The sequence below is a fragment of the Somniosus microcephalus genome, chromosome 3, assembly GCF_052327205.1.
Source record: "Somniosus microcephalus isolate GS21.2 chromosome 3, FLI_Smic_1.0, whole genome shotgun sequence".
Taxonomy (NCBI): Eukaryota; Metazoa; Chordata; class Chondrichthyes; order Squaliformes; family Somniosidae; genus Somniosus; species Somniosus microcephalus.
Window position 1 is genome coordinate 120,125,276 of NC_140989.1, and position 16,862 is coordinate 120,142,137.

The window sequence follows — 16,862 nt, forward strand, 5'->3', positions numbered from 1 at the left end:
TACACACTAGAACATGACACTGGGAGTAATCCAGAGATTCCTGCCTTTTGAGGTCCTGGTCCTGCCCCTTCCACTCTAACTCCTGAAACTCTGACTGCAGGACCTCAACTCTTCCTTCCTATGTCATTGGTTTCCACATGGTCCACAACTTCTGGCCGCCCCCCCCCCCCCCCCCCCCCCAAAAAGTGTTCTGCACCCTCCATGGCGTCCTTTACTCTGGCACTAGTGAAGCAATGCACCTTGCGGGACTCACGCCAGTGGTTGCAGAACAACCCTGATTGTCGAATCCCCCATGACCACTACATTTCTACACTTTGCTGAGCTCACCTGGGTAGTCACTTGCCCCACATTCCTGTGGATGTGCTGTAGTCTTCACTCCGAGGTGTCTTAACCCTCAGCGCTGGAGAAACTGTTTGAGAGTGCCACACTCCTGGTGGATTCCTGCACTGCCTGCCTCTACCTACCTTGCTGGATGGTCACCCACTAACTATTCTCCTGAACTCTCTAGTTGCGGGGTGACCTAGAACGTGTACTCCAGGAAATTCTCAGCCCCCTGTATGCCCTGCAGTGACTCCAGCTGCTGAGCTAGAGCAAATGTCCCTCCTGCACACGTGGTTATCCAGTACACACATGCAGCATCCTGGTGTTCCCATATGGCACAGGAATTGCAGTCAACAAGTCTCTTTACACCAAATCACTGCTAGGACTAGCCTTTGCCTAATCAGCTCTTATTAAATAACTAACAGTTTTGAATTGAGGCTTTGGTAGTACTAGTCAATTTTGCTAAAGCAAATCTTCCATCTGGGCAACATCACGTTATCTATTTTAAAATTTACAGTCATGGAGTTGAAAGTGGGAGAAGAAAGACTTGCATTTATATAGCATCTTTAACACCCTCAGGATATCCCACGTGCTTCAGTCAGTGAATCAATTTTTGAAATGTAGGCAAACATGGCAGCTAATTTGCACAAGGTGTGGTCGCACACACTGCAAATTAGGTAAAAGACCAGTTAATCTGTTTTTTGATGGGTTTTGTTTGAATGATGAATGTTGGCCACAACACAGCAAGAACTCATTCATGCCCCAAAGCAATAGTTGGGCTCCTGAACCTGACACTACAATGGAATGCTGCTGAATAAGATGCAGAATGCTGTCTCCCTTTCATGAGCATAGAAGGCTCTTGGCAGGTGAAGCTTCATTGCATACCTGACCTCATATATGCAGGTTTTATTAGTGCACTTTGAACAATTCCTGGTCTGTCTGTTCCACAGAGAAATGGTCATGACAGTCCTAGCAATGATTTGAAGGCTGAGATTTGGCAGAAGAACTCTACTTGAGGATGAGGAGTCTCTAGAACAAATGCATTGAGCAACCTGTTGCAAGCCTTTGTATACTTAAGGTTTTGTTCCAGAAGCTTGTTCTGCACCAAACACCCATGACACAATTGTCTTTTGTTCTCCCAGGGAGACCTGTGGGAACCAAATGGAGCACATCAATGAGGGGCTCTTTTGGGGTGAAGGCATAGATTGTCCTTCAGTAGGATGGAGCATCTATGCAGTGGAGTCAAAGTGCAAATGGGTGTACCCGATTGTCAACCTGAAATGACGACTTGTCTACTGACTGAAGCAGGTCTAACTCGAGACTGACCATCCCCTGCCAATGAGACTCTTGGGGAAATATACACTTTAAATGAGTTCACTGGCACCCCTTATAGTTGGCATTATTATTGGTGACATTTATTTAACTACCAATGTAAACCAACCTTGGCAAGTTCATTTTGAAATATGACTCTTTTCCTGAACTTGATTATTAATTGAGTGCGGCTTGTAAATACTTTGGCACAGATATCCACAGCCGAGCAAGAGTGAATTCCTGTGCAATTCAATCTGAGTTCTGCAAAATATATAATCTTTGCACATGCCCCCAATAAACCTCCATTGTAGAAAAGATCAAATGATCTAATTTATTTTTTTGCTGAGATGAAGGACATGGGTTGACTTGGTAGGGTTACCATTGCTGCCACCCTGCAAATTCTGGCAATGGGTCACTTGGAAGAGCTGCCCTTGTGACCTCTTGATTGCCAATCCTGCTGAGTTCAGAACTGGTTGTCCCATTGCCCAACCACAAGTAGGCATGGAATCTCAAGACTGAAGGTAAGATGCACAGGCATTTGGTCAGTTTCAATGATTTAATAAGAGTTGTGGTTTTGAACATGCCATTGCCATTCCCCAGCTCTCTGCTTTTGCTGATTGTTTTTAAGTTGGTGATGGATAGTGGAAAATTAACCTGTTGCATCATAACTATGGCATGTGTGTGTAAACAACATTCTTGGATAAAATGGATTGCACTATAGAATTTGAATAACCCCCAGTACAATCTCTTGAATGAAGTATTGTTACTAATCATTGATCTCCATGAGCCACACTGTCTATAATCGATGGCAAGTTGCTCCCAGGCTTCTGCCAATGTTCTTCTAATTTTGCTCTTCATATGCATTGCAAAATAGCCTAGAAAAAGGTGGGGGGGGGGTTGGTGGTGTACACTTGCCTTCCCTCCCCTCTGTCTCTGCAGCAACACAGCTGAGATAGGGAGCATGGAACAATGTTCCCACGAAGGTGCATGGCCATGCAGTAATCTCCGGTCCCGTGCAGGCCGCTCGCCGGCTTTTACATTGTAAATACCACCCATGCGTAGAAATTTAAAGGGACCGTGCATTAAAAGAAACAGGCTGTGCAGAACAAAGCGCAGCTTACAGGGAGTATTGGCGTGCAGAGGTTTTTTGTTCTTGGGACATGAGTGATGATGGTGGCAAGACCGTATATATTGTCCATCCCTGAGGATATTAAGAGTCAACCACGTAATATGGGACTGATGTCGTGAGTGTGGGGGGGGGGGTGGCAGGTTTCCTTCCCTTAAGGAAATTAGTAAACCAGTTAAGTTTTTTACAACAATCCAGCAGCTTTGCGCAGTCATTTTTCTGGTGCCCTCTTACAAATGACCAGATTTATTGAATTCCATTTCAGCTTATCGGGTTTTGTACTCCCATGTAGTCCCGCACCATAAACACCAGACTACTGTATCCATATCACAACAGTGCATGGTGTTGTGCGTTGCTACTGCCTTGCTGCCTAGCCAGTTTCATTTAACTTGTAGTTTGTATGCCGTGTCTTGCAGTTGAAGCACGAGATCACTTGTTAAAAACTTGATGACCCATTCCATAGTCCATTCAATTCAGATATGTGGAAATCAACATACAACCTTTTTTTTGGGCTGTTTTCATTGCAACAAAGCAGATGAAGTGGTGATTTGATAGAGGTGTTTAAAATTGGTGAATCGATGGGACAGATCGAAACAGACTGATTGATTCCAGTGGTCTAGACTGAGGGGATGTTGGCATAGGATGCAAGTTATTTAGGGCAGAGCTGGAGAAACTATTTTACAGAGGGTTGTGAATGCATTACCAGAGTTGGTGGTTGAAGCAGAGACCGTGTCAACATTTTAAAAATTAAGTTGGGTAGATGGTTGAAGGAAAGGGGAATAAAGGGATATGGCAACAGGGTGAGAATGTGAGATCAGGACTATTGCTCATGTGGAGGATAAACATCAGACTGGTTGGGCCAAACAGCCTGCTTTTATTCTCATTTCTGATCATTCTGACCAGAACCCACTAGCAAATTGAAGTAGATGTCTTGCTTATCCCCATCGGTTCCATTTAATTTAAATATTGCAAGTGAATATTAAGTAAAAGGAACATTGATGCTCACAACAGATCTCTCTGCTGAAAAGAAAAATGCTCCTTGTTGGAAAGGTGGGGAAAATGGAGAAGTCAGTGGTATATCGTCATGAGCAGCTGAGACTCCCTAGTATTTTGGCTGAATGCCCAACTGCCCATGTAATGTTTGAACTTGGAGAACACAGTCTGTTTGGTCACAGAGGGATTGGAGCGGAGTCTAATCTTGTCCTCGCCCTGGTTCCTGGATGGTAATCTGAAGGAGGAACCCTGTTCTTTATCTGCTCTTCATAGAATAATACAGCACAGAAGGAGGCCATTCAACCCATGTTTGTGCCAGCTCTTTGAAAAGGCTATCCAATTATACTCCCTTGCTCTTCCCCCATAGTCCAGCAAATGTTTCCTCTTCCAAGTATTTATCAAATTCCCTTTTATAAGGTGGTATTGAATTTGCTTTCACCACCCTTTCAGGCAGTGCATTCCAGATAATCACTCGCTACGTACATTATTTTTTTCCTCATGTCACTTCCTGTTCTTTTACCAATTACCTTGAATCTGTGTCCTCTGGTTACTGACCCTTTTTGGTACTGGAAACAGTTCCTCCTTATTTACTCTATCAAAACCCTTCATGATTTTGAACACCTATCAAATCTCCCCTTTCGCTGCTCTAAGAATGACACCAGTTTCTCTAGTCTCCACGTAACTGAAGTCTTTCACCTCTTGTACCATTCTAGTAAATCTCTTCTGCACCCTCTCAAGGCCTTGACATCCTTCCTAAAGTGTGGTGCCCAGAATTGGAGACAATACTCCAGCTGAGGCCCAGCCAGTATTTAAATAGGTTTAGCATAGCTCCTTTACTTTTGTACTTTTTTTTTATTTATAAAACCAAGACTCCCATATGCCTTTTTAACAGCTTTCTCAACTTGTCCTGCCACCGTCAAAGACTTGTGTACATTCACCTCTGGGTCTCTCTTTTCCTGCACCCCCTTTAACATTGTACCCTTTAGTTTATATTGTCTCATTCTTCCTACCAAAATGCATCACTTCACACTTTTCTGCATTAAATTTCATCTGCCATGTGTCTGCCCATTTCAGCAGTCTATCTATATCCTCCTGAAGTCTGTTACCATCCTCCTCATGGTTTACTACATTTGAGTTTTGTCATCTACAAATTTTGAAATTATATCCTGTATACCCAAGTCCAGGTCATTAATATATATCAAAGAGCAGTGGACTCGACACCGATCCCTGGGGGTGACGCCACTGCACACTTCACTCCAGGCTGAAAACCAGCCGTTCACCACTACACACTGCTTTCTCTCCTTTAGCCAATTTCGTATCCACGCAGCCACTGCCCCTTTAACCACATGGACTTCAATTTTGCTAACGAGTCTATTGTTAAAGTGGTACTTTAACAAACCCCTTTTTGAAAGTGGATATACACATCAACTGCACGACTCTCATCAACCCCCTCCTTTACTTCATCAAATAACTCAATCAAATTAGTCAAACACGATTTGCTTTAACAAATCTGTGCTGGTTTTGATTTGTTAACTCATATATTTTTCTAAGTGCCAAATTATTTTGTCCCAGATTAATATCTCTGAAACAGAGGTTCCCAAACTTTACTTATTGTATAGACTCTTCCAGATCTCCAGCTGACTGAGTACCCCTACTATTTTAGCCCCTTTAATGCCCAAGCATTGTACAAATTATAATACACATATATACAACTTAAAATCCACCATTATACAATTTTTGTACATGCTGCCCCTCTTATTTCCTTTTTCAGTTCTCCACTATTTTTATTCAGCTTGGTTCTCTACTGAATTTTGAACCTGACATTTATCATAAGCCTTTTTTTTTGTTTCATTTGAATCTATCTTTAGTCAACCAGGGAGCTCTATCTTTAGATGCCCTTCCTTTCCCCTCATGGGAATGTGTCTAGTCTGTACCCAAACTATACTCTTTTTTTGAAGGCCTCACATTGCTCATTTACTGTTTTACTTGCCAATCTTTGATTTCAATCCATCTGGGCCAAATCCTCTTTCAACTCACTGAAATTAGCCCTCCTCCAGTTGAATATTTTCACTTGATTTTTTTCCTAGTCCTTTTCCATACCTAAAAATGGCAGCCACTTCGCTTCCGCCCACTTCCGGTGAGTCCTGCAGCGGCTGCCATTTTGGGCAGGTCGGCAGCGCTGCCATTGCCTGCAGTCACTGCAGAAATGGAAATGAGGCAGATCGTGTGTGTAATGCTGATTTGACACAGAACCTGCCATTTTGGACATAGTCGCTCCATTCAACGTCCTCTCCACATCATGAACCGCTGACCATGCATTCAACAGCAGGAAGGACCCCCCCCCCCCCCCCCCCCCAAAAAAAAAAAACCAGGGCTATTTTTAAAGCGATCAGCAACAACTTGCAGCTGACTGCTTTTTCATTTGTATTGGCTGTGTGTGTTTGTGCAACTATTTGGAGCTTTCTATAGTTTAAAGTTGCTGATATGACTGTGTTGCTGCAAATGGAGAACACCTTGCTTCACATTTAAAGGGTTCTGTTCACTACTTCCAGTCCCCCTCACGCTTATGACGAGGAGATGGAGCAGAGGCAGCGAAGAAAAGAAGATGCTTGCAGAGGGAGGAGGGCTCTCAACAGGAGGCCTTGCCCACCTCCGATCTTCCGAGAGCACGTCTCCTACCTCCACTTAAGCCAGGAGCACTGTATTCGGAGGCTCTGCTTCACCAAGGAGGTGGTCACCGAACTCTACCACCTCCTGCAGCCTCCGAGCAGTGCGCTGCCAGTGGCCCTCAATGTCACCGTGGCCCTCCATCTTTTTCGCTACCGGATCCTCCCAGTCTGGAGTAGGTGACATAGCTAACATCTCCCAGTTTGCCATCTGTCACTGCATCCAGAAGGTCACAAAGAAGCAGGAGGAGCACGCATGTGGCTTTGCTAGGATATTTGGCTTCCCCATGGTGCATGGCACCATCGACTGCACAAGTGGCTTTGCGGGCACTGCTTTCCAAGCTTGATGATCTGCAACTGCAAAGGCTACCACTCACTTAATATGCAGTTGGTGTACAATGACACCCAACACACAATGATGGTGAATACCAGTTATCCTGGCAGCAGTCATGATGCCTTCATCCTTTGCCAGTCCAGTGTGCCAGCAATCTTCCAGCCACCACGTCAAACACGAGGGTGGCTGCTCGGAGACCAGGGCTATCTGCTCTGCACCTGGCTGATGACTCCCCTTTGCAACTCCACCACTCGTGGCCAGCATTTAGCTAATGAGAACCATGCTGCCACATGGAACCTCATCAAGCAGACCATCTGGGTGCTAAAGCAACAGTTCTGCTTTCTTGACTGCTTGGGAGGAGCCCTCCAGTACACGCAGAAGTGGGTGTCCCATTTCATGGTATGCTGCACAACTTGGCCATCACCAGGGTGCAGCCCTTGCCACCACGGGTTCAGGGACCAAGTTTGAAACAACAGCATCAATGAATCACCTTTGCATTTCCTTAGTGTCTGTCTTGGTGTTCCTTTGCCCACTCTAGTGCTCCTGTGCAGTGCTAGCCCAGTGTCTACAGCATGACTGGTGGAAGGCTGCTGACTTGCAGTGGGGGAGACTGCAGATGGCCTTGCAGGATGACCTTGAGTAGCTCTGGACCTAAAAGGCCTGGCTGTAGACTGCACCAACTCGGCATGGGCGGCAGCAGTCTGGGCTGGCTGGCTGATGGGCAGCAGCCAGGTCACTGGCAGGGTGGCAGTGGCAGGAGTACAAATGCTGTCATCCTGAGAGGACAGCGGGTTCTTGCTCCACAGAGCCACTGCCACTCCCCTGGGGCGGCACCTCCGCATTCCTAGCCATCTGCTGGGGGGCAGTGCCTGTCTGTTGTGAGACCCTGCAAGCCCCTTTCCACACTTGTAAACCCAGCCACGATAGCAGCAGTTTGAGCTTGCGTGACTGCAGGCGAGCAGTCTGAGCTTCCACTGCAGCACTGAGACATTGAGCCGCTTCCACCTGTGCTGCAGTGGAATCTGTGACATCGGCCATCACACCCAGCATCATCTGTGGGTCCACAAGGTCTCTCCTGGAGTTGTCCATTTCCATCCTGGCAATCATGGGCTCCAAGCTCTGCGCAAAGCCCCGTGCAATGTTGGAGCCAGACTCCAACATCCTCCTTGACACTGACTAGGCTCTCTGGCAGGCCTGTCATTGCACCTAGGATTTCTGTGTGCATGCCCATCGCCTTTCTTCTGAAGGCTGCCCCATCGAGGTCATCATTGTCCTGTGGAGCAGAACTCGTAAACTAACTTGCCCTCTAGGGAACTAGCACCCGAGCAGTAGTTGCGGGGTGACCACCTCCTGGAACGTGCATTCCAGGAAATTCTCAGCCTGCCATATGCCCTGCAGTGACTCCAGTCCCACAATCTCTGAAACCTTGAGTTTGAGCAACTGGAGGCACTTCCTGCACACATTGTTACCATGAAGCATCCTGGGGTTCCCACATAGCACAAGAATTGCCGGCTACGGGTCTCCGCTGTCCATCTTGTTTAAATTGCAGCTGGCAAGGAGTTTGTCTAGAACCAGCCATTAACACACAGTTCCATAGATATCCGAACAGCTCAGACTTTTCCCACTGAGTGAGTGAAGTAGTTCTGAATCATGTGCCTAGAACTCTAATGTAAAAAAGTAATCTAAAATGAAGTTAATTTCCTAATTTAGCACTAAAAAGGATTGTACTCTTGTTTAAATTACTTAGCACCGCCTTCCCCCTCTGCACCCCGCCCTCCTTGTCCCTCTCTTTTTAGCAGGTTCACCCAACTCCCAGCCACCTCTGCCCATAGCACATCTCCCTGTGGTAACTGATTTCTGTTCACTCGGCACTAGCTAGGCTTTGAGTCCAGCTCCTTCTTGGCTTTACATAGTTTAGTGGTAGAAAATGGGTTTCACAGACTGGGAGTTGGTTGGATCCCAGAAAAAGGCAGTTCAGGATTAGAACCGGTTCTATTAATAGTGATTACAGAGGTTGGACTAGTGTTCTGGCTGCATTTCACTCTTGCAATTGCCTTGTTTAGCAATAGGTTTCATGTAGAATTTTTTTTTTGGAAAGTGGAAAATATCGACTAGAGGGTTATTTCATGAGCAATTAAACCTTCATTGATGAGCATCCTCTAATGTAGATTAGGTTTTTGATTTCTATTTAAAGCAATGCTGCCATTTTAATTGTGGAATGCCTTTTTGTTTTGAGAAATGATCACAGCTTCTGTTTTCCTGGTAGGTATCCAACCAGGATTTAAAGAAAGAAAATCCTGTTCAGTTCAAGTTTCGTGGCAAGTTCTTCCCAGAGGATGTGTCTGAGGAGCTAATCCAGGAGATCACCCAGAAGCTCTTCTTCCTTCAGGTCAAGGAAAGCATTCTTTCTGACGAAACGTACTGCCCTCCTGAAACAGCCGTGCTGCTTGCTTCCTACGCAGTCCAGGCAAAGTTTGGCGATTTCAGCATGGAAACGCACAAGACTGGCTATCTTACATCTGACCGCCTGCTCCCACAGCGGTAGGTAAAAGTACAGAACTTGTGCAGGAACCTGAGTGGCTTCTGGTTTAGGCTGGACCATGCTCAAAGGAGGGAAACAAACTCCCAACTACATAGTTCAGCCTTTAGGAACGCTGCTTTTATTTTTTTTTTAATCTAATGCCGAAGGTACAGGCCCTGAATTTCTGCAGGGATTGTAACTTCAACAGGCGATCGGAAGAACCCCCTTGAGGAATGGCTGTTCATGCCATTTCTTGGGGAAAGAGGAGAGCTCTGCTGATCTTCCGCCAAAGTTACTGCTTCATGTCGCCCGTTTCTGGTTGGGTATTGTTCTAGCAACCATTCTCCCAGCCCCTCTTTGTTCTTGCTTAGTCTTGAAGTACTAATAGATCATTCCCTTATCTTCAACTAGTTTTGTATTCCTAAGGGGGTACAATTGAACCATTGTCCCTCATAGAATATGATCAACTGTATAGTTAACTACTGTAAACTGATACAGAAAAGTTGCTTTCATGCAAGCTTTCTAGTTACAAATCCAAGGAACAAAAATTGCCAGGAGTTGCAGGCTGTGATCGTGGTCCTGTGCGCTGATGGTGTTTTTTCAGGCAAAAGTTCCAGGGTGTGTGCTTTTTTTTTCCTATTTTTATACAGTGCATGATTGTCCTGGTTTTCTGAGAAACTCAGCTGGAGATGAGTGTTAACTGCAGGGAAACTGAACTTGTGGTTATGTGCAGCTGGTCAGGACAGAGCTGTACATTGTTTCACTTAGCAGTACCAGAGGATTATGGAAAAAGGAGGACTAGACTGGTGTTTAGTCAATACCCAAATATTCTTTTGCCTTGTACTGATCTGGTTCAGTTCTTTCACTGTTACAGGAAACCTTTGTGCTATCCGGAGGTGAGCTATCCGGCAATCTGGAGCCACCGGCAAAAATCAGCAGCTGTTTTTTATTTTTTTTGCTTTCTTTGAACAGTCAAGCTGTGCAAGGTCTGTAGCTATAGCAACAGCTTCAGCTACAGAGCTTTAGGGCCACACCCGAGTGTTTAGAAGCTGTTGCTAAGCAACAGTGTTTGTTGTCAAATACGGAGATCCGTATCTCAACATTAACTCTGGAGAGTACGGCACTTTTTAGGCAACAGCAGCAGCTCGGTCCCGTGGGTGCCGGATAGCAAAGAGTTTCCTGTACTACTATATTCTGCCAAGTGAGATTTACAGAAACTACAACGTTTCTTTTAACATACTGGTGGCTTTCATGTTTTTAAGCATTTAACTTTCTCTTTTTAAGTGAGGCTGAAACTAGAAAGTGCGGTTTAAATCTGCAGCATTTATATAGAGTATACAGCACAGAATCAGGCCATTCGGCCCAACTGGTCTGTGCCAGCATTTATGCTCCACACGAGCCTCCTCCCGCCCCTTTTCATCTAACTTTTCAGCCACATGCAGCCCTCCTAAGTCATGGCAATGAAGGCCTCAAAGCCCAGGCTCCTCTGTCTGCTTTATGCTTGTTGGTTTGTCCTGTTTGAATTGGGCCTAGAGGTTTGTAAAGGGCTGTTCTTGGTGCTGCTTTCTGATTTGGTGGACAAATCCTAAATCCAAACACCAAGATCTATTGATATCAGCAAATTGCAGAGCAGGGATTTGAACTTTGAGCTCCTGGGACCACACCTATGCTGCCAAAGACTAAGCTTGGATGCCCTTGGTTTAAGCGGTATGGTGTAATCTTCTTCTGTTTTCCATCTCGCTGCACTGCACTATTGACCTTTCTCCCCAAGTTTCTCTAGTTATAGATGTAATCCTGATAATTTCTGTCTCTGCAGCAATATATCTGTTGAAATGTCCTTTTTCAATACCTCAAAGAAAATGTCTGACTCCCATGTACAGTGTTACAAAATATGTACTTGAGGCTGAGCACTTGATATACTGTGACTTCAGATTCAGAGCACACATCATCCTGATAGCAACTGGGTATTTCTTTCCTCTATTTCTCCTTCCTCCAAAATTAGATGCAAAACTAATACTTTTTATATATTTCTATCTTTTTAATGGGAAAAACTTGGGCCACAGCCAATAGCATACCTCTATATGGTTGCGGGGACAGATCCAGGGTACCACTGCTGTTGAGGGGCCAGGGACTATGGTCCAGGGTACAACTACGGTTGAGAGGCCAAGGATTGTGGTCCAGGGTACCATAACGGTTGAGAAGTCTGAGAAAATAAATTGAGATGTGGCAAAACTAATTGAGTACAAGGAGGGCATTTTGGCTTATTTGAGATTTAAAATTGATTACTTTTTGATCTACCCAGTTAGGACCAGTTGCATTTTGCCAGTCAAATCACCATCTTCCAAAAGGGGGCATGTCTTGTCAGTACAGAATTTGCTACCTTCTCCCAGAAATGCTTTGAATCCTCACTGATGTTAGCCATGTGGCTCTCATTAATGATTTGGGCCCAATGCAAGAAGGATCTAAATACTAGATTTGGGTTTTTTTATTTGAGGAGAGTATTCTATGTACTGTTTTACAAGTGGTGAACTGAATAAATGTGCATTCTAGAACTGTGAATTGTTTTTTTTCTTTATCTAGTGTTGTGGACCAGCATAAACTTAGCAGAGAGCAGTGGGAGGAGAGAATCCAAGTTTGGCATGAGGAGCACCGTGGGATGCTCAAGTAAGTTCGGACTAACCAAAGTGGTCAATGGGAAGCACTTTTATTCCTAAGATTGTGAAAAATGTACAATGGCCCAGAAATTCGAGTCGGGGGCTTCCTGTGGGTGTAAGCCCCTGCCTGACCTGCACTTGCCTTGCGCGCCGGCCGTTGAGCTGTGAGCCCCGTGGAATTCCGATCCTGGGCCTGCTCCAACTGCCAGCACGCAGTGTTTGCGTATCCCAGGGGCGCAGTTAGTTCGATGCATCCCCTGGGATCATGGGGAGCCAATCGGAGCAGGGAATGCTTCATTCATAAGTTTGACAGGAAGGGCTGTCAAACTTATAATTACTATGGGCCCCAAAACATCACTAAATCTTCAAATAAATTAAAAACAACATTTTTAAATTAACCAAAAATTACATGAAATAACTTTTAAACAATTTAAATTTTTGAAAATTTTATTCTAACGGGGCTAAAAAATAAACTTACCTTTCTTTAAAGTATTTAAAAATAATAAACCTGTGGAAAAAATGTTTTAATTTTAATTAATTTCACCACTTAACTTGTTAAAAAGCAGGCCTTGCGACTGCTTTTTATGTGTAACTTCTGGAGACTTGCCCTCCCGGGAAAACCTGCAAAAAGAATAAGTTCGATGCGCACGCTCAGCCTCTCCTGCGCACGTGTTTGACCTTTCAACCCCTTCTTTCAGGGGAACGGAACTGCCGGTTTCCCACGCATGCAGGAAACCGGCGCTTCCATTGGGCTTGCAGGTGAGTGCCCCGTGTGTACTCACCTGTGGAGACCTGAATTTCTGGGCCAATGTGTGCCTTCGGTAGGAATCGAGCAATTTTGATTTGTGGGAAAAGCACTGAATATTGGGTGTTTAGAGACTGGATGTGCTTTCACATCAGAGGCCAAAGATTTAAATCCATCCCAGACTAATGGGATCCTTGCCGCCAGCAGGTATTAAACCAATGGGAAAACCAACTCCATTTGGGGCCTTGGCCCCATCGCATCTCTGCAATCTCCAAGCCTTATGCACCCTCCAGTCCCTTTTATTCTAACACTTTGTTTTTCCCTCTTTCACCGGCTCCTCTATTGAAGATGCTAACCATTCAGTACTTGGGGCCATCTGAATGAGATGATGTCATATCTGCTTGTCACACAAATTCACAATTCCTCAGTTGGGGAGGGAAGAAGAGGGGACCGTTTCATACTTTCTAAATGGGGTTACTTGGACATTGTTCCAAGGAGCTAAATGCGATTCCCCTTGTGTTACAGTAATTTTCAATTACTTAGAAGGTTTCGCAGAAGATCCCTCATATTAAACCACCCTAATTGCAATGGTACCTCCTTACCTACTTTTGTAAACGCAATAGCCGTGAGGGAGCTAGATGGGGTGGAGTAGCGCACCGTTTCACCTCCTGGGTTTGAATCTAACCCAAACCAGTGGGATAAAGGCCTCTCCTCTTTACTAGCTGTATGGAAATGCTAAAATAGCTATGTCAGTCTAGTTCCTGATGGCCACAAATGTGAAGCGTAAACAATGATTATGCACTAACTGATCAGTCACCCATGGGCCACCGGTTGCCAGTATAGAAAATCAAACTAGTGTCCGCATGCTTAGTGTGTTCTGATGGTGGGACAAAGTAGGAAGAGGTTCATTTGACATCTGTAGTCTATTTGATGCAAACTGGATAAAATGCTTAATTCTCCGCACAAGAGTCACTAGCAAAATTAAACATTAAAGCGTAGGTAGTGTAATCTTGCTTATGGCTCTTTTAGTTTCAGTCTTTAATATATGTGGACGATTCTCTCATTTTGGACAACTTTGTGGGCACTGCTCATTTATGCCTGGTAGTTACTTATGAGTCTGTATTTAAATTGTTTCTCATTTAACAGAGAAGATGCCATGTTGGAGTATCTGAAGATTGCCCAGGATCTAGAGATGTATGGCGTCAACTACTTTGATATCAAAAATAAGAAGGGGACAGACTTATGGCTGGGTGTTGATGCTCTGGGTCTCAATATCTATGAAAAAGAAGACAAGTAAGTGATTTTTCTTTTTCCCTCAACACATTGCCACGGTCATTTGGAATGAGTCGATTTTGTTGACTGGATAAATTCCAGTTAAAAAGAGTGGACCTGTACAGAAAGTAGTTGAAGTAACAGCTGGTTTAGATCATATTTTGGTTTTCTGGTGAAGGGTGTGGCAGCTATGGTATTCAGCGAGTAGAAAATGTTTCCCTTTTATTGAGTCACGGTCTTCCAATGTGTAACTGTAGCTACATGGACCGGTTTTTCAAGCTACAATGCACGGTATAATATATTAAGACACTGAGCTCTGTTCAGGAAGCATATGATTTGGTTTTTGCTGCAACTGCTGCTGATGAGGCTTAATAAAAAGTGTACTTTTACCAGGGAGTGTGATCAGACCTAGCACCTCATCATGCTACTCTCCAGCTGTACTGTGTTCGGAAGGGATTGGCTCATCTTATTTTCCAACCTCCCCATTAAACAGACTTGTTTAGCCTCATTGCCCTCCTATGGGCAACAAGTCGTCTTAAGTAAATCTAAAATAATGGATAACTAGGACCTCACAGGGCTGTCATTGGGGCATTGAGTTGTCATACTGAGAATGAAGCTACAATTACAAACATGGACTAGATTATAACTCCAATCAAGCTGTCTTTAATTGTTCTATAGAGGACTTTATTCTGATTCAACTGCTGTCGTCGGTGAAGTGTCAATTCAATTTCTTGTAGGATATGAAAATCCCTTTCAAGTAGCGTGATGATTCAGAATGTTATGAATTGAATTAAATTAAATGTCACCCTTTCAGAAACTGACAATTCAGTCCATTTCCTCCCCCTACTATTTTCAGTATTTATCTGAGAACTGGTTCTTCAAGCTGAGCATTCTAGAGATGTGAGTAGTACTGGTCCAGTGAGGGCTGTGCATCTAAACCCCTACCTAAAGCTGTAGGTATTTAAATATTGTTTCATTAGTCCTCTGATGCAATCTGCTGATCCAGGTGCTGGTACAGAGTGATTTTGGACCTTTTCTGTTGGGAGCTGTGGAAAGCCCCTCCCAACAACAACAACAAACTACATTTGTATAGTGCTTTTCATGTAGTAAAACATCCCAAGGCACATCACAGGAGTGTTATCAGATAAAATTTGACACCAGGCCACACAAGGAGATATTAGGGCAGATGACCAAATGTTTTGGTCAAACAGGTAGGTTTTAAGGAGCCTATTAAAGGAGGAGCAAGAAGTAGAGAGACTGAGGAGTTTAGGGAGGAAATTCTAGAGCTTATGGTGTAGGCAGCTGAAAGCATAGCTGCCAATGGTAGTGCAATTAAAATAGGGGGGGAAAAAAATCATACAACCATTGAAACTTACAGCACAGAAGGAGGCCATGCCTGTGCTGGCTCTTTGAAAGAGCAGCTGTACTTTGTCCCACATCCCCGCTTTTTGTCTGTAACTCTAAGTTCCTCATCCTCAAGTATCTGTGCGGCTCTTTTTTTAAATTATTTATGGAATCGGCTCCATCACCTTTTCAGGTAGAGCGTTCCAGATACTGACAAATCTAAGTTTAAAAAAATAAAAAAATTCTTGTCATCTCCCCTCCAGATCTTTTGCCAATGATTTTAAATCTATGACCTCTAGTTATTGACCCACTCGCCAGAGGGAATAGTTAGGGTAAAGGTTTGGGTTTCCCCATCCTGTCTCATCCTAAAGCCTATAACTATCCTCCTCATGATCTACTACTTTGCAAAGTTTTGTATCATCTACAAACTTTATAATCCTGCTCCCTACACCAGATTCTAGGACATTTCTAAAAATTGAAAAGAGTAATGGACCCAAAACTGACCCTTGGAACACCAGTGCAAACCACCTCCCAGTCTGAGAAACATCCGTCCACCACCACCCTTTGCTTCCTGTCACTGAGCCAATTCCATATCCATACCGCCACTTCCCCCTAATTCCATGGGCTTTCATCTTCTTCATAAGCCCATGTGTGGCACTTTGTTGCATTTTTTTTTTTTTTTTTTTAATTCATTCATGGGATGTGGGCATTGCTGGCAAGGTTGGCATTTATTGCCCATCTCTAATTGCCCTTGCAAAGGTGGTGGTGAGCCGCCTCCTTGAACCACTGCAGTCCGTGTGGTGAAGGTACTCCCACAGTGCTGTTAGGGAGGGAGTTCCAGGATTTTGACCCAGTGACGATGAAGGAACAGTGATCTATTTCCAAGTCAGGAAGGCGTGTGACTTGGAGGGGAACTTGGAGGTGGTGGTGTTCCCATGTGCCTGCTGCCCTTGTCCTTCTAGGCAGTAGAGGTCGTGGGTTTGGGAGGTGCTGCCAAAGAAGCCTTGACGAGTTGCTGCAGTGCATCTTGTAGATGGTACATACTGCAGCCACAGTGCACTGGTAGTGGAGGGAGTGAATGTTTAAGGTGGTGGATGGGGTGCCAATCAAGCAGGCTGTTTTGTTCTGGATGGTATCGAGCTTCTTGAGTGTTGTTGGAGCTGTACTCATCCAGGCAAGTGGAGAGTATTCCATCGCACTCCTCACCTTGTAGATGGTGGAAAGGCTTTGGGGAGTCAGGAAGTGAGACACTCGCTGCAGATTACCTAGCCTCTGACCTCTTGTAGCCACAGTATTTTATGTGGCTGGTCCAGTTTCTGGTCAGTGGTGACCCCCAGGATGTTGTTGATTGTGGGGGATATGGTAATGCTGTTGAATGTCAAGGGGAGATGGTTAGACACTCTCTCTTGTTGGGGTGGTAACTGGCCAGATTGGATTTGTCCTGCTTTTTGTGAACTGGACATAACTGGGTAATTTTCCACATTGTCAGGTAGATGCCAGTGTTGTAACTGTAGTAAAGTTTGGCTAGAGGCACGGCTAGTTCTGGAGCACAAGTCTTTAGCATGACAGCTGGGA

The 16,862-nt window shown here is 44.5% G+C and overlaps 1 protein-coding gene across 3 annotated transcripts in view; it reads left to right on the plus strand.

Moving 5' to 3' along the window:
• ezrb (ezrin b) overlaps positions 1-16,862 on the plus strand; it is a 97,554-nt gene that overhangs the window by 56,986 nt on the left and 23,706 nt on the right. For all 3 annotated transcript variants that reach the window (XM_085981536.1, XM_085981534.1, XM_085981535.1), the window contains 3 exons: positions 9,018-9,292; positions 11,853-11,936; positions 13,818-13,964. In XM_085981536.1, the coding sequence (XP_085837662.1) occupies positions 9,018-9,292; positions 11,853-11,936; positions 13,818-13,964 (506 nt within the window). The remainder of the gene's footprint in view (positions 1-9,017; positions 9,293-11,852; positions 11,937-13,817; positions 13,965-16,862) is intronic.